Below are 24,752 nucleotides of genomic sequence, written 5' to 3'. Positions count from 1 at the left end.
ATCATACAAGCCAGAGTCACATCGCAGCCTAGATCAATGCAACTTTCTGCATTTTCATGAACTGGATGCACGATCTGATCAAATATATTTACATTCCAGATGTGCCGACACCAGTTTTATACATGTACGAGTACTAATATGATCAGAACTCATCAAATGCCTTAAAGCTGAATTAATGTTCCATAAGCAACATGATACAAGAATAATCAATGAGCTGCATCGCAGATCTTTTTCCGAGTACCTCATTCGGTATCAGACCCGACACGCTAGTTTCAGATCCCTTCAAAGATTCAATTCTGAACAAGCCAAAGCACAGAGGAAGTCAGAAAAGAGCGAGCGACAGCGGCGGCGGTCAATCTGTGCAGAGCGGCATGAAGCGAACATGGAAGGACAACCCAACTGATGCTGCGCCTCAATAAAGCTGCGTTACGCAAAGCGGCTCTCCGGCAGGAAGAACGCCGGTATTGTTGGAGCATCGCAGCGGAGCGGAGAGGACAGACGTGACGCACAACCCTCAGATCCCACACCGACAGGCTGTTTTTAGAGGCTGCGGAGCGCCGACGGGCCGGGAGGAGGTACAGGAAACACTCAGGCGGTGCGTCTGAGTCACGCAGGCCGGAGACCGCTGTGGCACCACGGCCATCATTCACGTTCAGAATTTAAACACAAACTGCGTGTATGTGTGTGTGTGTGTGTGTGTGTGTGTGTGTGTGTGTGTGTGTGTGTGTGTGTGTGTGTGTTGTTCAGTCTAAGTGCTGTTGTGTTTTCATCCAGAGGCCTCGAGGCCTTTTTTCATTTTTTTTTAAAACCACATCCTTTATTTAGCAGACAGCGAGGGAACAAGGAGGCACTGATACGGCTCCGTCACGGGTTCACATGAAGGCCCCGCTCACACCGCAACGCTTCGTTTTCGTCACAGAAAAGTTTGTGTTGGCAACATTCTGAGGAGGACGCAGTTTTCACGCCGGGCACGAGTTGCCACTGTTGTGATAAAACCACACACACAAAGAGAACAACACACTGTCAACAACAACAACAACAACAGGAGAAGACGGACTTTCCTTTAGACAGACAGCCAAGTCTGAGTGTTATTACGGTGACTGTCAGCTCCAAAACTACCAAGTCCAAGAGGATCTGGACCAGGACCAGGACCAGGACCAGGAGGATCTGGACTGGGAGTCCTATCTACTGAGCATGTGCAGAGCTCCTGTTTACTGCGACCGCGGTGCACAGGACGGCAGCAGCAGCGGGTTGTTTCTCCTCCCGTCGCCATGGAGACGGACTCCTAGAGTTTACAAGACATTCCACCTTCTGCGGTGCTTTTTCAGAGGCTCTGGGCACCGCCATCCTGCAAAGAGACGCCCAAAACACAAGGAAGGCTTTTCCATTTTCACTGGGAACCCTTCTCAGCGGCGCCTGAGAGCAGAAGCCCGGAGCTGATTGTATTGCTTCACTTGTATGTCATTCAACGTGCATTTCTCTCAATAAAAAAACAACAAGGTGTTATTTCACTCTGACGAGGTCCAGAGACCCTGAACAACAAGAGATTGACAGCACAACTCAGTCCTGAGCTTCTTAGTTGCTGCATTCGGAGCCTCTGTGGAGGACTCTGTTTTCTCCGTCTGCTCAGTGCGGTCAGGGTGATGAAGCCATTCCGTCGGATTCCTACGTTTCCACATAGTCGCAGCGGTAGGACCAGCAGCGTCTTGGCGGAGCGTGTCGCTATCCGTGTGTTCATGAGCGCTGAACGTGGTTTCAAGCGCCGAGCCATCAGCTGTCCAGGTGTGATCGGCCGCTCCAACCTCTGCGAAGTTCTCCGAGCATCGGCGTGCGGCAGCAAAGCGCATGCACAGTGTGTGTGTGTGTGTGTGTGTGTGTGTGTGCGTGAGGACTTTACCCAGAACATGTCTGACCCTCTTCATCATTGCCTGACTGTAGCGCACACACACACAGAGGAGTGACCGCCGGGAGAAAACTCTCCGTGATCCCGGAGCTCAGCAGTGACAGTCCTCTGCCGGCGCCCACGCCCAGCGAGGACCGGGAGACGAGGTCCGGCAGCCGGCCGCCAGCGCCGTCCCCATCACCAGCTGGAGCTGCTCCGCACCGTCAGTCCGGACCGATCCCGCCGAGCCGCTGAGTGGCGGCTGCTCCATGTGCCTGCGGTCAGTTTTTCCAGCTGCAGCTGGAGTGAGAGAGGCAGCTCCGGGCAGGCGGCAGCCAATCAGGACGCAGCGGGCGGGAGAAGGGCGTGCGGAGAGAGGGAGGACACCTTCTGCACGTGTGTGAGTGTGTGTGTGTGTCTGTCTATGCGTCTGTTTCTTTGTGGATTTCAACCAAAACAGAACGGACACACTGGTAAACTGACTCTAAAGGCTCAAAGTAACTTTCTGAGTAATTCCAGCCTGAATCCACCGGCTGGCTGAGGCAATGCTTCACTCTGTCCACCGGGTGGCAGCAGTGAGTCTCTGGTCTCCAGAGCACCAGTCGGAGTTTGGACATGCTGTGTTCAGTCAGCAACACTGAGGGTGCTTTCACACCTACAGCATTTGGTCCGCTGGAAGTGGACTAGAGTCCCCAACTCCTGCAGGTTCGGTTCGTATGCGCTGGTGTGAAAGCAGACCAGTTAGTTTTGGTCCGGGACAAAGAACTGTACCGAGACCTCCTTGAGGAGGCAGTCTCGGTGCGGCCCGCTGCTGGTGTGAACGTGGACCGGCCTCGGTCCTGTCCGCTCTGTTGTGGAGAAGGCTTTTTGGTCGGCGGAGGCTTCCGTAGCAAGCCGCGCGGCGCATCACGTCACACATGCTGGCCAATCAGGGTTCACTTCCGCCACCAACCGCCACCGCCAAAACACACTATTGTGTGAACAACGCCACCAAGGGGCAGGAGGGTCATAGTGGATAGTTCATCTGCAAAAACAAGTGGTGTGAATGAACCGAACTAGTTGACAGCTGCAACGTTTATGAATAATTTATGTCCGAACCGAACCACTCTAGCGGACTAGTAGTTGTGACAGCACCATAAGGTCCCACCTCACACAGTGTTCCAGGAATTCCACAGCAGAGTCAGGGGTCCAACAGCACCGTAGTCCAAGTGTCTTCGCCCCAAACCCCAAACCCGGCCCTGGTCCCAAATCTCAGTCTGAAAGGCCCTCCAGTGAGCTCCACTGAGGACAGGCTGCGTCCCTGTCTCTACCTTCCAAATGGGGCCTCATGCACAGGCTAAACAGAGTATTGCTAGAAAACCCTTACCAAAATGCATTCTGCATAACGTGGAACCTTTAAGAGCAGAGGTCCGCCATCTTCTATACAGCTAAGGCCTCTTCAGGCAGCGTCAATCACCAAAGCAGACAGGCAGACAACCACACACACTCACAACACCAAAGTCCAAACAACTGGACTCCACGTTACCCCGGAACCTGCATAACAGCATAGCCAAGACGAGCATAGAAATATAATACATAGATCTGCAATTAAAGTCTGCCAAATCTATATCTTACGTCAAGATGGCGGCCTACAAGCTGGACTGAATATTCATGTAGACTGCTGAAATAGAGAAGCGCGACTTAACTGAAGTTTTTACGAGGCAATCACACAGTGGCCATGTTAAAAGCTCTTAAAAGACCCTTTCTCATGACAGGGGTCCTTTAAAAACTGGTCCAAACGTAGATCAGACCTCATACATGTGTTTTAATTAAAATGTTGAGAGGCGAGCGGCAGAGACAGCAGGTTCACGGTGGGTTCTGGTGTCTAGCTCGTCCATGTTGGCTGGCTTTACTGCCTGTGAGAGGAGGGACGGACTGAACCTTCTTCACTGAAAAACCACAGAGCTGGTCTCCGAAAGAGACGATGCGTCCCTGAGACGCTGTTCTTCAGACGTGGGTTTTTTTAATCCATTTTAATCACTTTGTGACTTTAACTGCTCTGAAAATGAGCTTGAATTAAAAACAGAAACAAAAGACAAGAAGCAACAAGCAAACACACGTGAAAACAGAGTGTGTGCTATTTTTGGGGAGTTTTTCCTCAAGGTCTCGGCGAAGGGGACGGGGGTGGAGGGGGGCGGTTTCCTATTGGTTCACAGGAAAAAGGCGTCAGCGCGAGAAAACAATCAGAGGATGTCTAATGACAGGATCCGATGAAAACACTTCACCTCCCCTTTCATTTGCTCTTACACACACACACACAAACACACACTACCTCATTATCGACTCACGACACGCACGGTAAACGGCGTCTCCACGCCGAGCACGGACCTCGGCGTGCTCCAGAGGCCGCTCGCAGCCTTCCGAGCCCAGATGTGTGTCGACGCATGTCGCTTCCTCCCTCCCTGCTCCGGAGACACGCTGGGTCTCGACCCCATCCCGACAACCCCTCACAACTCCTGACAGGCCACAAGATCTGAAACCAAGAGCGCTGCGACCGTCGCACTGCGCCCACAACGCACTGGGAGCATTACCGGCGTGTTACTGTCACCGCATGAAAACACACACACACACACACACACAGGTAATGCTTTCAGCCATTAATGTGGTGAAGCGAAGGATACAATTAGACAATATCTCTCTCTCTCTCTCTGTCTCACACACACACACACACACACACACACACACACACACACACACACACACACACACACCATTCAGACTGCAGAAAGTCTTATTAGTCCACTTTATACAAAGTTTTCAAGTGAAAACTGTAAACTTTTGTTGAGTTATAAAGTGCATCATATTTAATTTAAAACTGCTTTAAAAGCAATTTTTACGTTCATATAAAACTAAACTGACAAAAATGACATTTTACAATCAAAAGAGCGTCGAAGACGAGTGGAGAATCAGCACTCTGTCTCTGAAGAGGGATTTTCTCTCCGAGCTGAAGTCAAACTGAGAGAACGAGCCACGGATGCTGGAGAGGTCAAAGGTGAACTCCTCCTCACCCGCCTGAGGCCCCTTCACAAGGCAGCCGGTTCATGCGGGAAGGAGAAACTGTCGTCGTGTTTTTTGTTTGTTCCCACGACAACGGAGACCCTGAGAATGCAGCTTTAGCGTCACCATTAATCTGTGTTATAACAAACACAACAAACGCCTATAAACTGAAGCCAGGGGTCAGAGGTCAGAGGACGGCGGGATCCACATACTTTTGTTCCGAGTGTGCGCCTCGGCCTCCCGGCACACACGCAGGAAGTGGTAGTACGACTCCATCTCCGTGACAGAGATCCGCACGGTGCAGTAGGACGGCCCATGCTTCCCGCAGTACGGACAGCGAGGCGCGAGGGTCGGGTACTGCCACTTTCCTCCGGAATCCATCCCCGGCCACGGCGCCACATAATCTCACCTCCGCTCTCCGCTGCCAGCGCCAAACACACCCCCCCACACACACACACACACACACACACAGGTCTCCCCTCTGCGCTCCTCGTCCCTGTATATAAGCAGAGGCATAATCCCGGCGCGGGAGACCAAAGCCTATTAGAGGTCATTAACGTCCGCCCTGCCCAGAGGCCGTCACCAGCACAACGCCAGCCAGCATGCCGCCAAGGCCTCGTCTCCCCACCGCAGGGCCGACTGACGCACCCAGACTGCTGTCTGTGAGGGACCGGGACCGGGACCGGGACCAGTACTAACCTCTGGTCCCCAGAGCCCATACGAGTTACTTATCAAAAACCATGAAGACTAATTTATACTCCACTCTGCAAACTTCGTGACCAAAAGAGCAATTTTCTCTGATTTTCCACAAAACGTGGCTGAAATGGCTTCTGTAGCTCTACATTAGCTCTGAAACACAAAAAACTGCGTCTTATCTTACTTCATTACATTTTCTGAAGTTTTTGGACCTGGTTTTACAATAGAATAGAATAGAATAGAATAGAATAGAATAGAATAGAGATACTTCATTTATCCCAGAGGGAAAATACTTTAAGCATTGCTCCAGGCAGAATAAATAGAAAGAAAGTTGAATATCAATGAAACAGCGATGTGCAGACGGCATAAACCAGAAGGCTGAAATCCATTCAAGGTTATGCTGAGTGACCTGTTGTGCTCAGTGTTGCATGAGGTAAAAGATGTTTTTGTATTGCATTTGCAGGATTATTTCTCCCAAACATCAATAATTTAACATTTTTAACTCAAAGTTAAAAAAGAAGACAGTATGTTCATTATACATTGTTGTTACACTTAATTCTAATCTATAGTTTGTACATCCAACAGTTTCTTGTATATTATATAACATTCACTTGTATAAGTGAATGTTAATCTGTTAAGGTTGGAGGACCTAAACACAGCATTGAGCCCGGAACCTAAACAGCCATTTGTCTAATGATCCTTGATTGTAACAGTCAAGCTTGTGTGCACAAATTTAACAGGTAAATGTGACTGCTAGGGACGCAAGATACACCTTTATTACAGGACAAGGGCAAGCACTGAGCGTCAGCTACTTGCTGACACCAAGTAAATACGAATACTTAATAAATGCCATAAAGCAAGTACAAGTAAAAGAAAAGTTTCAGTGAAGTGGCAGTCATACTCAGGTGTGTGTGTGTGTGTGTGTGTGTGTGTGTGTGTGTGTGTGTGTGTGTGTGTGTGTGTGTGTGTGTTGTTGTCATGGAGACAACGTGCAGCTGTGACAGTGAGAAAATATCAATCAATCAATCCATCAATCAATCAATCAATGTATTTTTGTACAGCCCAGTATCACAACAACAGCTGCCTCAGAGGCTTCAAGATGTTACATTGGTTGGTAAAAATAAAAACAGTGAATAAGCATAATGGTAATATGTCAATATTTACAGTAACGAGATAAAACGAAGCAACCACCGCCTTAGACCCTCAAATACAGCTCCAGTAGGATTGTACTGGGAGAAGCAGCATGGAAAGCAGCTAAAGACAACCACAGCTGAACCTAGCAACCGTTACCATGGCGATGAGAGTGGTGGCAGGGGACTTTGATGTTGCCAGCTTTCATCTTCTGCTGTTGACTCGGCTCTGTCTGACTCTCATGTCACTCTTGCAGAGAGTTGGCAGAGAAGCAGCAGCGAGTCAGAGAGAGCAGTTTTCACAGCGAGTTATTCAGCGAGACACTTCAAACGCGACATATCAGGTTCCAACAGTTCCACTTAGTTTGAGAGACACATTTGAGACATGTCAGAATATCAGAGTCCCAGAGGAGGCGGAGGACATTTTCCCAGCAAATCTCGCTGGTATAGAGGGTGTCCTCCTGAGCTTTCAAGCATGCGCGCTCATATCGATGAGCTCATTGCGACAGTGAAAGACCGCGAAATTACGATTCTGCAGTTGAAAAATGAACTGAAAGAGAAGACAGAAAAGGAAAGGGAGGTTCCTGAAGTTCAGAGGGAACAAGAGGGCAGAAATGGAACAGAATCTATTCTGTTGTATTATAAGGAAGAAAATAGGAGACTCTGTGCAATGGTCTGGAAAATGACTGCAGAGCTGGAAGACAAAAGAAAGCTGGAGCGCCAAAAAGAAGAGGAATGGACCTTGAAGTGCAGTGCTCTTCAAGAGAAGCTGGAGCAGGAGGTGAAGCAGAGAAAGAGGTTGGAGGAAGAGAAGAAGGCTTCACTGGCTGATCAAATGTCCCTCCAGACAGAGATAGAGTCGCTCCAGACAGAGAAGAATGTCCTCCAGAATAAGGTGCAGTTCATCCAGACAGAGAAGCAGTCCCTGCAGAATAAGATGGTGTTCATCCAGGCAGAGAACAAGTCCCTCCAGACCGAGAAGGACTCCCTCCGGGCTGAGATGAAGGTCCTCCGGAATAAGATGGGGTCCATCCAGACAGAGGAGTCCATCCAGAACGACAGGGACTCCCTCCGGGCTGAGACTGAGTCCCTCCGGGCTGAGATGAAGGTCCTCCAGAATAAGATGGGGTCCATCCAGACAGAGGAGTCCATCCAGAACGACAGGGACTCCCTCCGGGCTGAGACTGAGTCCCTCCGGGCTGAGATGAAGGTCCTCCAGAATAAGATGGGGTCCATCCAGACAGAGAAGGAGTCCATCCAGAACGACAGGGACTCCCTCCGGGCTGAGACTGAGTCCCTCCGGGCTGAGATGAAGGTCCTCCAGAATAAGATGGGGTCCATCCAGACAGAGAAGGAGTCCATCCAGAACGACAGGGACTCCCTCCGGGCTGAGACTGAGTCCCTCCGGGCTGAGATGAAGGTCCTCCAGAATAAGATGGGGTCCATCCAGACAGAGAAGGAGTCCATCCAGAACGACAGGGACTCCCTCCGGGCTGAGACTGAGTCCCTCCGGGCTGAGATGAAGGTCCTCCAGAAAAAGATGGGGTCCATCCAGACAGAGAAGGAGTCCATCCAGAATGACAGGGACTCCCTCCGGGCTGAGACTGAGTCCCTCCGGGCTGAGATGAAGGTCCTCCAGAATAAGATGGGGTCCATCCAGACAGAGAAGGAGTCCATCCAGAACGACAGGGACTCCCTCCGGGCTGAGACTGAGTCCCTATGGGCTGAGATGGAGTCCCTCCAGAATAAGATGGAGTTCATCCAGAAAGAGAAGGACTCACTCCAGAATGAGAGGGACTCCCTCAGGGCTGAGATGAAGTCCCTCCGGTCTGAGACTGACTCCCTCCGGTCTGAGACTGAGTCCCTCCGGACTCATACACTGTATTAAAAAAAAAAATTGGTTGAATTGATTATTCATAGGGTGAAGCGTTTCACGAAATGTTTTGAGTTGACACAATTACTATTTAAAAACATTGACTGAACGAAAAACTCTTCGTTGGCTATTAATTCAGCCAATTGCTTAATAATCGTTGACAGAACGAAAGACTGTTGGCTTATTAACTGAGCCAATTGAAACAAATGAGTTGACACCATGTCATATTCCACATCATGTGCTCACTCAACTAGGACTTATTAGTCATTACAACTATAAAGTAATAATTGAGTGAATAACATAATAATGACTGCATGAATTAATATTTAAATGATATATACTCAACATAAAATATAGCCTAATTAAATAAAGACTAATAAAGACAAATTTACTTTAAATGTTTATTTTTCTGTGTACAAAACAAAACATTTAAATTCAAATTCAAAAAATTACACAACATTTGAAAAGAGTGCAAAACAGAGCAACACCAATAGCTGACAGTATAAGCTGTAAAGGAAAGTCTGGGGTTCAAGGCTCGTAAGGAGGTAGCAATGGCGCAGCTTCCAGGCCTCCCGGAGGCCCCACAATCTCCAGGATACCCATTGGCACGGGGCTTGAGGCTTCGTAAACACCGTCTGGCTATAGATGGAGCACATTAATAAAAAGGAAATTAAAAACAATATCCAAATGATATTGATGGACAGATGGATGTTCTCCTTGAAATGCTGATTTACCTGGCAGGTCTTGAAAAGCTCGGTTTTCTCCCCCAGGTAATACTGCAGCCCTTTGACAGTCACCACCCTCCGATGTTTAACGATCTCTGTGGTCTGGATACACAGGACAAGTCAAGTCACATGCATATTGTTCATACATGTACATTATACAGCATATTTCATACAAGACGTGTAAACTCAAAGTGCTTAAACATGAAAACAAAGTAAACAGTTCTAAATTAAAACAAAAACCAACAATGTAATGCTGTCACTGTACATTTTTTTACAATGTCGACTCTTTCAGTCATAGTGTGGGAATGGAGTGGGCAGGCAGCTCATTTCACATCTAGAATCTAAAGGCTGATTCATTGTAACTGCATACATACATCTACTGTATGTACAGTGTACTGAAAACAGCTTCTACTGAAAATAGCAGACTGACAAGCTCACGATGTGACATTGTGAGCTTGTCGATCAGCTATTCTCAGCAGAAGCTTTACCCACAATAACAGAAAACACTATTTTCAATCGTGAGGGACTCCGGACACCCAGTAGGGTTTAAGTGATGAAGACACATTTGTCCGTTATTTTCCATCTTACCTGCTCGTCTCGGTACTCCAACAGACTCCTTAGTGTCACTTGAGTGGGGTGGTGAGCTGCGGTGCGGAGCTCTGGTGTGCTCATCCAAGGAGGGGAAGAACGTTTCCATCAATTCTTTTCCTGTTACTCTTTTGAATTCTGCATGTACCTGCAAAACGATTAGATAATGAAGAGACAACTTGTGAATGCACAACCTGTAGACAGATCATAGCAAAAACCACAGATGTAGCATCACGTCACTTGCTCAGGACAGATCAGAGTGACCATCTTCAATACCAGGCTTAAAGGGCCATTCCACCTTTGAGGCATCAGACCCTTTATTTATTGTTAGGATATAAGAAACATGGCCCTGGTGTTGTTTTTGTGTTTATTCTGTGTTTCTAGAAATATTAGTCTAACTTCCTCTTGACAAAATCATTACATCTGATTTCTCTTCCCACCTACAGTTAGTTCCACCCCTCTCCAGTGCATATGGTTGTCTCAGTTGTGTGACATTTTATGTGGAAGGAACAAAGTAAAACATACACAAACTTACCTGACCCAACAGGAATAGGGCTGGCCATCTCTGGCTGATTGTGGAGACATGCACATCTTCAGCAACGACCTCCTTTCGTCTGAGGGAGAAGATACATAACTATAGATATGCGACAGATATTTACAGGGTAGTGCAAGTCAATGAGAAGAAACTGTGTCAAGCAGAAGAAACTGCCCTGAGTAGAGAGATGCCAAAATAAAAAGTTAAGATGGAAGCCAAAGAACGGCACAGCCAATTTATTTCATGATGTGTTGTGGGCTTGTAGATCTGTTGTTTTCACTAGTTTGGGTCCTGGCAAATGTCATAATTCCCCTTTGGGTCACAGGCAAAAAGGTTTGGGAGCCACTGCTTTAGGAGACTGTGAAATGACCCTTACAAGTTAGGAAAAAGTGTTTTCCTTAAAGGTATAATGGAGGATTTTCTCAATAAAGTCGAAGCCAAACGTCTGTTACTCGCTTTTTGAAAAACGCGCATGCGCCAGACCGTCCTACCTGCTCTGCTGCTCCGACGAGCGCGCTTGACGGCGTGACGCAAGCATTTCTTCAGCGTGATTGACATGTCAGAGGACCAATAGTTGACGCTCGCATCACGCCATTCATTGGCTAAAACATCGTCCATTATACCGTTATATATTCAAACAACTTTAATGGGACTGGGGTCCATTTAGTTCAATTTGTACTTTGTCAGAGTTAAGGGAACCCAGTGGTTTGAGAATGACAGGATTACAGCTACTTCCAGAGCAAGTATTGATATAAATACAAATGCTAGAAAAGCTGACCTTATTAAAGCCTTCAAAGCTAGCTTTCCCGCCGAGACGTTTGCTTCCCGACTGATGGTTTGCTTGCTAGGCTGTTTACCAGGCAAAACCATATTATAAATCTATGCTAGAGCGAGCTGGCCAACGAGCTGACGGCGTTCGTCCGCCAACAGCTGTCGCACAGAGGCGCTACTATGCCCACGCCGGGGCGAGTGTCAGCTCGCGGGACAGGAGCTAGGCGTCAGCTAGCAGGCGGACGTGCCGCTCGCGGGACCGGAGCAAGCGTCAGCTAGCAGGCTTACGGGCGGACGTGCCGCTCGCGGGACCGGAGCTAGCTTTAGCTAAACCCTGCCCCGCGGGTTTGGCTAACGTGCGGACGTGCTGCTCGTGGGGCCTCGGGCGCTGTTAGACGGCTAATGCTGTTAGCTGGCTAAACATTGACCTTATGAATTAGAGGGGTAATATGTAAGTTAGCTGCCCGGCTACCCAAGCTAACTGGCTAGCTAGCAAGCAAAAAATGTTACAGTCCCCCAAGAACAGATTCCACAGAAAAACAAATTTCTTTTGACTCTGGTTTCAGAGATTGACAATGTTAATAAGCAAACGCACAGTGTTGCTTACCTGTCACTCCTCGTCCCTCCGTGAGGCCGTGTCGACAAACTTTGTGGCTTTGCCGTACTTCCTTTGCTCGAAGTTCATTACCGCAAATGACGCCGCCCACATTTGTTCAGTCAACAAATGCAAAACTTGTCCAATCCATTCACTCAATTACTCTATGTTAGTTGAGTCAATATCAGCCATTGTTGGCGTTCACCCAACAACAATTTATCACCTGACTCAATATTTTTTATGAATAATTGTACAAACATTTATTAACTGGCTTTCCCAATAACAACACTTGAGCCAATGGTCTATTTCAACTTGCCTTAGCAATCTTCTAATTGAGTCAATGTTTTGGTAATTGGGTTTTTTACGGTGTAAGGTCAGATTAGAGGAAGCCATCAACATTTTATTGGAGGCAGTCCTGGCCAAGAAAAAGAAAAAAAGAGGCTTCTGGAGGCATTTTGGCAAAAACAAACACAACGGAGAGAAGACGGCAAAGCATGTGGAGAAAGAGAAGGTTGTCTCTGAAGAGACAAAGGATTTGTGTAGCACAAAGGCTGTATCAGCACATGTGAAAAATACCGCTGGAATGAAAGATTTGACAACGGAGAGCGCCATCGCAGGTGCGGAGACCGTAGTGCTCAAAGAAAAGAAAGAGCACAAAGAACTGGAGACACTGGTAAAAATACAGGACAGCCAGAGGGACCATGAGGACAACAGGCCCAAGGGTTTCTGGCACAGGTTGTTCCATTCAAGGAAGAAGTGTGACGCTGGTCAGTAAGAAGCTGCTGTGGGACCAGTCACTTCTACTGTCAACGGCAAAAACATGACGTCTGCAACAACATCTATGGTGGCATTATACCAGATGGATGCTGGATGGATGATCCAGGATGGATGAGGGGGGTTGGGAGAGCCTGGCTCCAGGGGTACGCGGCAGGAGAACAGGTGGGGTGGGGGGAAGGGTGGGGTCTGACAGGCCAGAGAGGTCAAAGATCACGCTGATCTTAAATCACTCTGCACTCTTCATATTCTGCATGTGAAGAAGCAGAAACAAAAAAAGGAAGGAAATGAAGAAAAACACAACAGGAAACAAAGAAAAAGACAAGCGGAAATGAAAAAACAAAACAGGAAATGAAAAAAAGACAACTGGAAATGAAAAAAACAAAACAGGAAATGAAAAAAAGACAACTGGAAATGACAAAATAAGAGGAAGAAATCTATCCATCCATCCATCCATTTTCTACCGCTTATCCGGGGCTGGGTCGCAGGGGCAGCTGTCTCAGCAGGGACGCCCAGACTTCCCTGTCCCCAGACACTTCCTCCAGCTCCTCTGGGAGGATCCCAAGGTGTTCCCAGGCCAGCCGAGAGACATGGTCTCTCCAGCGTGTCCTGGGTCTTCCCCTGCCTGGAACACCTCCCTAGGGAGGCGTCCAGGAGGCGTCCTGAACAGATTCTCGAGCCACCTCAGCTGGTTCCTCTCAATGAGGAGGAGTAGCGGCTCTACTCCGAGCTCCTCCCTGGTGACTGAGCTCCTCCTACGGAGGAAGCTCATTTCAGCCGCTTGTATCCGGGATCTTGTCCTTTCGGTCATGACCCAAAGTTCATGACCATAGATGAGGATGGGAACGTCGATTGACCGGTAAATCGAGAGCTTCGCCTTTCGGCTCAGCTCCCTCTTCACCACAACGGACTGATACAACGATTGCATTACTGCAGCCGCTGCACCGATCTGCCTGTCAATCTCACGCTCCATCCGTCCCTCACTCGTGAACAAGACCCCAAGATACTTAAACTCCTCCACTTGTTCCAGGGTCTCTCCACCGACCTGGAGGGGGCAAGCCGCCTTCCTCTGGTCGAGGACCATGGCCTCGGATTTGGAGGTGCTGATCTTCATCCCTGTCGCTTCACACTCGGCTGCGAACGGCCCCAGTGCATGCTGTAGGTCTGGGTTCGATGAAGCCAACAGGACAACATCATCTGCAAAAAGCAGAGATGAAATCCTGTGGTTCCCGAAACGGACACCCTCCGGCCCCTGGCTGCACCTAGAAATTCTGTCCATAAAGATTATAAACAGAACCGGTGACAAAGGGCAGCCCAGCCGGAGTCCAACATGAACTGGGAAGAGGTCCGACTTACTGCCGGCAATGAAGACCAGACTCCTACTCCGGTCATACAAAGACCAGACGGCCCTTAACAAGGGGCCCCGGACTCCGTATTCCCGGAGCATCCCCCACAAGACACCACGAGGGACGCGGTCGAACACCTTCTCCAAGTCCACAAAACACATGTGGACTGGTTGGGCAAACTGCCACGAACCCTCGAGCACCGTATGGAGGGTATAGAGCTGGTCCACTGTTCCACGACCAGGACAAAAACCGTTTTGTTCCTCCTGAATCCGAGGTTCGACTATCAGTTGAATCCTCCTCTCCAGTACCCTGGAATAGACTTTCCCAGGGAGGCTGAGGAGTGTGATCCCCCTATAGTTGGAGCACACCCTCCGGTCCCCCTTTTTAAACAGGAGGACCACCACCCCGGTCTGCCAATCCAGAGGCACCGTCCCCGACCGCCATGCAATGTTGCAGAGACGTGTCAACCAAGACAGTCCCTACACATCCAGAGACTTAAGGTACTCGGGGCGAATCTCGTCCACCCCCGGTGCCTTGCCACCAAGGAGCTTACCGACCACCTCGGTGACTTCAGCTTGGGTGATGGACAAGTCCACCTCTGGGATCTCAGCCTCTGCTTCCTCCACGGAAGACGTGGTGATGGGATTGATGAGGTCCTCGAAGTATTCCTTCCACCATCCAACAATATCCCCAGTTGAGGTCAGCAGCTCCTCCTCCACTGTAAACAGTGTTGGCAGAGACCTGCTTTCCCCTCCTGAGGCGCCGGATGGTTTGCCAGAATTTCTTCGAGGCCAACTGGTAGTCCTCCCCCATGGCCTCCCCAAACTCCTCCCAGACCCGAGTTTTTGCCTCCACAACCACTCGGGCTGCAGTTCGCTTGGCCTGCCGGTACCTGTCAGCTGCTTCTGGAGTCCCATGAGCCAACAAGGCTCGATAGGACTCCTTCTTCAGCCTGACGGCAGCCCTTACTTCCGGGGTCCACCACCGGGTTCGGGGGTTGCTGCCATGACAGGCACCCGAGACCTTATTGACCACAGCTCCGAGCAGCTGCTTCGACAATGGAGGTGGAGAACATGGTCCACTCGGACTCAATGTCCCCAGCCTCCCTCGGGACATGAGAGAAGCTCTGCTGGAGGTGGGAGTTGAAAACCCTGCTGACAGAGGATTCCACCAGATGTTCCCAGCAGACCCTCACAACACGTTTGGGTCTGCCAAGTCTGTCCGGTTTCCTCCTCCGCCAGCGAATCCAGCTCACCACAAGGTGGTGATCGGTCGACAGCTCTGCTCCTCTCTTCACCTGAATGTCCAAAACACGCGGCCGGAGATCAACGGCTGAAACCCCTGGATCCCCAGGTTTTTTACCGAGTTGCAACCAATAACTTATATAGTAGAGCTCTATATACGTCATTGGTTGCAACGCTCAAGCGAGGCCGTGGCTTTTCCTGCCGTCTGGAGGCCTTTGGGCACATTGCTGCCGCAGGTCCTTTACGGTACTCCAGTCCACTAGTTCAACAGTTCAGTTGAAAGGCTAACTACCTTGAAAAGATAATTACCTTGACGTTCTTCTGAGTTGAGTAGACGTCTGAACGTCCCTGTTTGTACTCCTGCCTCCTGAACTGAGGAATATTGCTGCTTTCTTTGCTGCTTGTATTGTTTACACTGGTTTCATATATGTTTAACGCTTTCTTCTCGTGGTTTCTTCCTCTGCAGCTGTAGTGTTCAGTGGGACTCTTCTTCTTCTTCTTCTTCTTCTGTGGTGTTTAAAGGCAGCCTGCAGCCCAATGATTGCATTACCGCCATCTCCTGGTCACTATGCGCCTATCTTATAATACTCAGAATATTATAATTTCCCCATCAGGGCCGTTTCTTTTAGGAAACTAACCAGATATCCTCCACCACTTCCCTCTCTCAATATTTATTCCCCCTCCCCCCCAACTCCTTCTCTCTTAATCCTGCCATCATTTTCCTTCTTTCTTGGTGATATTTCCTGTAGTTCACTAAAACACACTCTCTACTGTTTCTGGCTCTTGTCATTCATCAGACTCCTGTTGGATGTTTCCCCGTTAGAAATTTTGTGCTATTAGATAAGTTTATCCAGTCCTTAGCTGTGTAGTCTTTGAACTCTGGACCGCCCCCTACCTAGAGGGGGAAGAACTGCGTGCTTCACTTCGAATGTTTTCACAGTGGCAGTATTGATCCAATCATATCATTTGATTTTGTTGGGTTTTCTCTGTAAAAGTGTCCAGAAATGACTATGTTGTAACTGGCACTATGTAAATAAAGCTGAAAAAAACTGAATTGAATAACATCATCCTAAAGCTGCGCTCATATCGATAATAATTCATTTTTGTTTGATAACGACATTAAAACTGAAAACAGAAAATTAATAACACTGAAGTCATTCAAGTCATTGCATACAAAGTCAACTCAAGTCTCTGACTTCAAAGACGAGTCTCAAATCATGTTATGTCAAGTCAAGCCACAATCTAAGTCACATGACTCAGGTACCCGCCTCTGGTCCACAAGACATAGAACTAGAGTGACTGTCTCATTAGTGGAGCCAAAACGACGCAACATTCAGGCACAGTTTAACGGGACATCATTTTCAAGTGAGAACAGGAGTCAGCAGTGCTCACAGCCAATGAAAGAAAACTCCCATGGTTGAAATTTCTGACAACGCCCCTGCTCTGGCTCCATCTGTGTCTCCGTCTCCATGGAAACATGAGGAAATGCAACTTTTTGAAAATATTCTAGCTCTGTCTCCATGGAAACATGAGGAAATTGAGGAAATGCAAAATTTGGGAAGCATTCCAGCTCTGTCTCAATGGAAACATGTAGAAATGAAACTTTTTGAAAAGTTCCAGCTCTGTCCCCATGGAAACATGAGGAAATGCAGCTTTCTGAAACTGTTGTAGCTCTTTTTCCATAGACACAAGAGAAAATTTTGGAAAAATGATCCAACTCTGTCTGCAAGAACACATGTGGAAATCCAACTTTTTGGAAAACACTTCAGTTTCCATTGAAATGGGTGAAAGACAACTTTCTGAAAAGTCTCCGACTTCATCCAGGTCATGTTTTAGTCTTAGATTATTCAGTTTAGTAAGTTTTAAAGACATTGGCTTTTGTACTCAAGTAGTATTGTTTTCACAAGACAGTTCAGCTTCTGTGTGAGGGATGCTTTGGATAAACAAATAAGGTTTATGGTAAACTTCATGTCAACTTTAATCAATACTTTAAGGTTTCGGTAAAATTTTCATGCCATCTTTACATGTTGTTATGGAATAAACTCATGAATGAACACGTGGAATTTATGTAAAAATTTGCATTAATTTTAACCTAAACTTCATTTTAAAATAATATTAGGTGATTTACATTAACTCCACAGGATGAACACATTGCATTTATAGTGACCTTTCTATTTCTACATTGTTTTAATGTACATATAATTGAAATATATTAAATTTAGTACATTTTTTTATATTTCCAGTGTACTTTCCAACCATGTCTGCGTCACTCATCCGGATACAGCAAAATAATGCCAGTGAAAATGTTTATCAGATTTAAAAAAAAGTAATTGTTTCAGTGAAACAATGGACCGTAGCTTCTCGTATCAACAAAAACATGCATTGTCTAACGTTTGACAACTCTGCTAAAATACCCAAACTCTGTGAGTGAAACAACTTAAGCTGACAATCCAGCTGATAATTTTCATTGGTTCACACTACCTCAGCTCCACAATCACTTCAGACACGGGGAGAAATGAAACCTCCAGCCGTCCGGTTTCCTCCACACACACTTGGACTTGGGTCCAAACAGCAGGCTCCCTGAACTAGGTGACCTGTGTGGAGGTGTTAGTGTGCTAACGGTCTAATCCCCTCAGCTTTACTGGAAAAGCAGCGATAAAGACCACAGTCAGGCCGTCATGAGTCTGCTGGCGTCAGCACACACAGCTGGACACAGCTGGAACACTTACATATCACTGATCCCATCTTGCTGCCGTCCACTCGGTCAAGCAGTGTGTGCCACGGTGGCTGAGATCGATCAGCATCCAGTCCAGCCTCCACAGAACACAGACACACTCACACACTCACACTCACACACTCACACACACTCGGACAAGCAGACACGGCTCGCCTACACAGCTGTCCAGACCAGCAAGTCACTCATAGCGGAGCGGGAGCGAGAAGCGTCTGTCTTCTCTGAGGACAAGCGTCAAAGTGAGTGAGAGGCAGAGAACCGTGTGTGTGTGTGTGTGTGTGTGTGTGTGTGTGTGTGTGTGAGGGGAGTGGGGGGGTCTGAGCCTGTCCTGGCAGCCTTGTGACAGGCTTAGTACAGCTTGGTTCTCAGCACAGTTTATACAAATATCCTCAACAATACTCTCATAAGGCAGCGGGACTTCCCTCCCTTCCTCCCTGCATCCTTTCATGTTTACCTCCCCACCTCTAACCCCACCCCCACCCAACCCCCCGCCGCCAAAATGATTTATAAGGGCTGTTCCCATTTTCCCCTTTTGTCTTCTTTCATCGCGTCATGCTTTATTTATAAAGAGACGTCTGGGAAAGAACTGAGAGGAGAAAGTTCCTCCGAACACAGAAGTGACACTCACTGCAGGTATTTACAGTAAACACACTGCACGAAGCCCTTCTCATTTCCCTCTGTGTGGCGGGATGTAAAGAAATCTCAGGGTGTTATGATAATTTGCACTGCTGCAAATGCCTCGCTCTCTTCTTTATCTAGTTTTCAGGTCATTTTCGGGCTTTTTCAGGCAACAATTTCAAGTGCAAAACAACACAAAGCTTGCGTTGCATTTTGGGATTTCTCTCACATGACAACGCTGTGCTCAGCCACTGAAGCGTTCTCAAAACTTTTCCCTTTGTGGAACGTTCTGAAAACTTTTGACTCAGTCTTCATGTAGACACAGGAAAACATTGCTACTGCACAAGCTGAGGAGATAAACAGTAAGTGTCACGACTCCCAGTCCAGGTTCTCCTGGTCCCGGTCCTGGTCCCGGTCCTGGTCCTGGTCCTGGTCCTGGTCCTGGTCCTGGTCCTGGTCCCCATACAGATTCTCATGGACTTGGTGGTTTTAGAGTTGACAGTCAACATAATCCCACCTGGTGGTCAAATGTCTGTGTTCTCCCAGTGTTAATGTTTATAGTGTGTTGTACTCTGCAGCGTGTGTGTGTGTGTGTGTGTGTGTGTGTGTGTGTGTGTGTGTGTGTGTGTGTGTGTGTGTGTGTGTGTGTGTGTGTGTGTGTGTGTGTGGTCTCCAATACAAAAATTAACAACAGCGCCCTCCAGTAGTCCAACATGCTAACTACATGATTTTCAGTGTTACTGCCGTTTCCATGTAAACAGACATGATTTTCAAACATTGTCATGGATGGATGAACAAACAGATGGATGGATGGATGGATGGATGGATGATGGATGGATGATGGATGGATGTATGGATGGGCAGATGTATGGATGAACAGATAGATGGTTGGACAGACAAATGGATGGATGATGGACGGATGTGTTGTGGGAGAACAAACACAATGGAAAGTTGGAACAACTAAATCTGATTTCCGTAGAAAAACTGCAATATGGGGTGTAATTTTTCTAACTCAGCAAAGAGTGTGTGAGCAACACTCTCCACTCTGAAGAGTGAAACTCAAGCTCAACATTCAGATCTGCTTTTGGGAGTTAAAGTTACTCAGTTCACACATTCCTCACAGTCTACAGTCAACAGTTTTTTTAAGGATTCTGTCTGTTATTTATTTTCTGTTGCACAGAATAACACAACTGACTCTGTGCACAGCTTCAGGCTTGTGCCCCTTCTACTTTAGTGAATCAGGCCCTGTGTGCAGTGAAAACACCAATCAAGAACTAAATATGGAACATAACCTTGCTTAATTTCTCCCATTAAATCTGAAACTTCAACTAATCTTCAAGTTTCTGTCTGGATCCGGCGCTACAACGCTTATTGATTGACATTCAAGGATAACATACCCACATAGTTTGTTCATAACTGTCTGGTTCTACTCTTTGGCAGGAAACCACACACACACACACACACACACACACACACACACAGGTCATTGACTGCTCTTCATTTGATCCTCCCACCACTAAAGTCACCGCTGATCCTCTTACTGTCGTCTATTCAGAGACAGGAGAACCGCCGCTTCACAGCCAGTCACGCTGTTCAGACGACAGACTGTGAGAGTCCAGAGTCCACAGGCCTGAGAGGACAGATGAACTGACATGAGAGAGAGCAGCCATTTAGCACAACACTTTTGTTCTGTAGCAGACGGTAGGCTGGACTGTCCTGCAGACACAAAGCCAGAAGATATGTGTTTGAAACTGGAGTTCTTCGAATCACTCATTTTGTCTCGGAATTGAATTTGATAAAACAGTCCTCAGAAATATACATCCTGAAAGTCTGTCTTCCATATTCCGGCAGAGAGGGACGGACAGGATATTCAGGCCCTGTTTACACAACAACCTTTCACCATTTTCACATTTTCATGTCAGAAAAGTTTTGTTTACACGGCAGCAATCTGACGACAAAGATCCTTCACATGGAAACAGGAGGAAAGTTGTAATTGATGCGGTCTTCATGTTGAGCCACTAGTTCGCGCTGTCGTTTCCATGGAGACTGAGCCATTTTTAAAAAGTTGTGTTTAACGTGGTTCTGAGCTCCATTAAGTAATAAATATTAAGAGTGAAGCGCTCTAAGCCGTGTTAAGAGAGGAGCAGCAGGAACCAAGCTGTTCCTGTAGCGCGGATGGAATTTTAAATCTCTGTCCAGATGTGAACAACGAAAATACCGCCAGGACCGAAGTAACAGACCCACACAATGAAACTGGTCACAGTGAGCCAAAACATTATAACCACCGTACAGGCCTGCCGTCCACAGCAGCTACTATAGCTCTTAATATCTGCCTGTAAAAGATGTGGAAAGATGACAAACAGAAAGGCGGAGGCGTTTCATGTTTCCACAATCATCTCAATGTTCTTTTGAATTCAATTTAATAACTATGACAGATGAGTCCTTGAGAAGGCGGAGAGGGATCTCTTGATCAGTGTAAGTTATCGCATGAACAGTTTGAATGTGCCAAAGCCTCTGTAAACGAAGGCGGATTGTGAAAGAACAACCTGAAATGAAGCTCCGCAGCCTGGAGTTTAGTGCCAACATCAGGAACACAGAGCTATCAAAACTCAGAGGTCTTCTTCTAGATCCAGCTGGTCTATTTAAAAAAAAGTCCTGTTGTCATGTGTGTATCAGGATTCGTCCTGACTTAAGCGTTTTCCGTAAGCGACGGATAAAATTATCGCAGGTCGTGGTGACCTTACCGGGGACGACCTTCTCCTGCCTGACTGCAAAAGGCAGAGAGTGGGACGTAAGCGCACGGCGGTGAGCGGTGACTCAGTCTGGGATGTGTCACACAGCCTGATGAATAATAGATCGGCCGACGGCCCCCACCGGGCGCCCGGCTGAGGGGAACAGATGCCGGTTTCATCTGTTTCCTCTGGACTGTAACAACCACAATACATGGGATTTAGAGCTCCGTCTCAGAGGAAGACCTGAAGCTTTCTTTCAGCAATTTATAAAAGTCTAACGACAAAATGTTCCCTGTGTATCAGCTTCTCAAGGCCCTGGACCTGAGCGTCAGGAGGTCTGGGGGCCACATGTGGCCCTTCAGATGTGTCCTAACCTTTAGCTACTATTCGATAGCGAGTATTGATACCAGTACTTTTTGAATACCATTAAATCTTTTTCACAATCATAAGTAAGGCTCAGCGTTGTGTTCCTCTGTACTGCCGCTGTGTCAACGCTACGCTGTTAATGAGAGCAATATGTGGATGATTCACTTCATAATGTTTAGCATGTAGCATGTAGCATCACTGGTGTGTGAGCCCTGAAACTTTGTAAAAACATGAGACAGACACTTAATTATGTTCTGCCAAAGCATCAAGAGGAGAGTGCTGTCCAGTCAAGGCTGTTCAGTATGTGGGGAAGAGCTGCCGCCCAGCCGACCCCCAGCCGACCCCCACCCGACCCCCCACCACTCACAGTCCCACTCTTTGTTGTCATGACGTCACAGCTGTATTCTTTCTACTTCCTCTTCCTGTCTATGATACAGGACTGCTGGTGGAGAGGGGGGCCACCATATCCTCTGGAAAGTGTGTGTGTGTGTGTGTGTGTGTGTGTGTGTGTGTGTGTGTGTGTGTGTGTGTGTGTGTGTGTGTGTGTGTGTGTGTGTCCGCTGGACAGATGCCAGGTGACCAGTGTAGCTCTAAACAATGGGTCTGATCCGTCTTTGATTTTCTCGCGTCTTTAACGGGTCGATGCAGAGCAGCTCAGCAGCTGTGAGGCCTGGAGGGCGGCGAGCGACGTCCGCCCTGTACCTCTACGTTTCATGTTTACACAGCAACATTATGACAATGATGTCTGTTTCCATGGAAACGGCCCAAACAAAGCAATGCGATTTTCCTGTCCGGCCACAAGTGGGTGCTGCTGTTTGTTTTCGTGATGAAATGAATCACGAGGATGCAGGATGCAGGGAGGAAGTAAGGGGAAGTCCTGCTGCCTGATGAGAGGATTAAAGTACACTGAACACACACGGTTCTCTGCCTCTCACTCACTTTGCCTCTCGTCCTCAGAGAAGACAGACGCTTCTCGCTCCCGCTCTGCTATGAGTGAGTTACTGCTCTGGACAGCTGTGTATGAAGGAATACAATAGAATAGAATACAATACAATAGAAATACTTTATAATATCCAGGGTATTCGTGGAGAGTTCCGCCGCTGCACTGTCAGCGCGTTTCCATGGAGATGGAGTTGAAGCATTTTCAGAAAGTTGCTTTCACCCTGTTTTCACAATGTTGGACTCAATTTCTTTTACCAAACAAGTCCGCCGTGGGAGTAATTTTCAAAAAGTTCAGTTTCATCAATTTACATGGAGACGGAGCCATTTTCAAAAAGTTCCACCTTGGGAGCTGTTTCTAAAAATCTGCATTTTCAGTGGGCCCTGACACTGTTGTCATGTCAATGGACACCCGAAGAGCTGCGACCGTTGTTCAGCTGAAAACACTGAGGTGTGAACGGGCCGGAAACCCCCTTCACTGCAGGTGAGAGATGTTGAGTTTTCAAATGTAATCCGCATCAAATCCAAGAAGACGAGCTGGTCAGAGGCGTCGGATTCATCTGGTTTACTGCCGACTATGAATGCACATGAAGCAGAAATGTGAACGCGAGCAGCTGGCCGATTGAACGCAGCATCAGAGTGTGAACTGTCGTGGTTTCAGCATTTCTCCTCTGATACATGAAACCTCTAGAAACAGAAGTGACACCTCAGAGCGGCCTGTCGTCGAGCGAGCACCAGCACGGCTCTCAGTTAATAAATGATCAGTTTCCATGGCGACGCCCCCCCTCCCCATCCGGACTCTACGCAGTGCTGGCGGTGCAGCGATGGAGAACGCTCTGCTGTAGTCTCCAGCGTGGCACATTAACCTACTTCCCCGCCATGCTGGGGAAACACCCGGATGCAGAACCAGAAGGGACCGGGACCAGCGAGGAAGAGGAGGAAGAGGAGGAAGAGGGGATGACGAAGAGGAGGTGGCAGTAGGAGAGTGGACGGAGCAGGATGGGAGGAAGGTCAAATGAATGAATGAAAAAGGGTGAAATGAGCATGTTAGCATAATGAGAGACGGGGAGCATCACAGCTAATCATCTCCAGAATCACTGCTCCCTGAGTCCCGGTCCCTCTGCTGCATCCCGCCCATCCCTCCTCATCCTCCCCATCCTCCCCATCCTCCTCAGCCTCCTCATCCTCCCCATCCTCCCCATCCTCCCCATCCTCCCCATCCTCCCCATCCTCCTCATCCTCCTCATCCTCCTCATCCTGTGGTCCTGATGAGAGGACGCCGTCTCCTGGCCCGCCATCGCCTGCTCTCACTCTTCACATTCCGTCCGTTTGAGGACGACCGCAGATCCGCGTCCCGGAGGCTCTCGCGCCATCCGCCCCGCCGTCCTCGTCCCAGGTGAGAGCGGCAGAGAGGGAGACGGAAGAGGAAGGACTTACCGACATGAGTGATGACACACTGCACACGCTGCAGCAGCTCCTGGACCGACATCTCGTCTTCTCTCAGCCAGCACAGCATCTCAGGGTGTGGGTAGCATCCAGTCCTCCCTCTCTCTCTCTCTCTCTCTCTCTCTCTCTCTCTCTCTCTCTCTCTCTCTCTCTCTCTCTCTCCTCTCTGCCACACCTCCCCACGTCACGCCTCCGCCTCTGAAAATCTCTGCTCCTTTTCACTTCCTCTGTCCAGGTTCTCTTCTTTTGCCTTGTTTCTGCTTCTTGTCCGGAAGTCTTTCTCTTTTTGTTTATTTTCCTTTTCGCACCGAGCCCCTCCTCCTCCTCTTTGAGATCCAGTGGCAGAGCCTGAGGGCGATGGATGACGGTGCCACTCCCAGACCTGCAGCTGATATCCGGAAATACAATAAAGGAGCCTGATGGTGAGACGCACGTGAGGAAAACACAACCAAGAGCTACAAATTCAACCAGTCAGGACTCAAGATCCCTCCAGCGATGGTTCAGAGGTGACAAATCATCCCAGGCGGTAAACATTTCAGCCAATAAATGTCTAAATCAGAAAACCAAACAGGCGTGATGGGGGACACATTGTCATCCTTTCCTTTTCATGACGCACCAGTCCTCCAGGACAAAGGAAACAATCCTCACAGGAGCCAAAGAGATGTGTGAATCCAGTCCGATGTGGAGGAAGAAGCTGTGATCGTCCAGGTCCAGTCCTCTCT

The 24,752-nt window shown here is 48.1% G+C and overlaps 1 protein-coding gene and 2 long non-coding RNA genes across 9 annotated transcripts in view; all 3 read right to left on the bottom strand.

Annotated features, from left to right (window-relative positions):
- Positions 1 to 24,186, bottom strand: part of mcf2l2 (MCF.2 cell line derived transforming sequence-like 2) — a 78,561-nt gene extending 54,375 nt beyond the window's left edge. For 3 of the 7 annotated variants that reach the window (XM_030083853.1, XM_030083857.1, XM_030083854.1), the window contains exon 1: positions 24,022 to 24,186. In XM_030083853.1, coding sequence (XP_029939713.1) covers positions 24,022 to 24,100 — 79 coding nt within the window. In that variant the 5' untranslated portion in view covers positions 24,101 to 24,186. Of the gene's footprint in view, positions 1 to 1,897; positions 1,940 to 17,924; positions 18,142 to 24,021 lie in introns of those variants that run through there. The other 4 variants (XM_030083860.1, XM_030083858.1, XM_030083856.1 and 1 more) reach the window with 3 other exon arrangements.
- The window catches only part of LOC115382260 (uncharacterized), a 425,955-nt gene that overhangs the window by 150,914 nt on the left and 250,289 nt on the right, over positions 1 to 24,752 (bottom strand). The window lies entirely within an intron of this gene.
- LOC115382249 (uncharacterized) lies at positions 8,821 to 12,196 on the bottom strand. The gene is made up of 5 exons (XR_003930508.1): positions 11,844 to 12,196; positions 10,466 to 10,544; positions 9,931 to 10,078; positions 9,352 to 9,444; positions 8,821 to 9,256 (listed from the first exon to the last, which is right to left on the bottom strand). It is a non-coding gene; the product is annotated as an uncharacterized LOC115382249 (long non-coding RNA).

This window comes from Salarias fasciatus, chromosome 23 (genome assembly GCF_902148845.1).
Source record: "Salarias fasciatus chromosome 23, fSalaFa1.1, whole genome shotgun sequence".
Taxonomy (NCBI): Eukaryota; Metazoa; Chordata; class Actinopteri; order Blenniiformes; family Blenniidae; genus Salarias; species Salarias fasciatus.
Note: the sequence above shows the minus strand (reverse complement) of the source record. Positions and strands in the feature narration are given on the sequence as shown.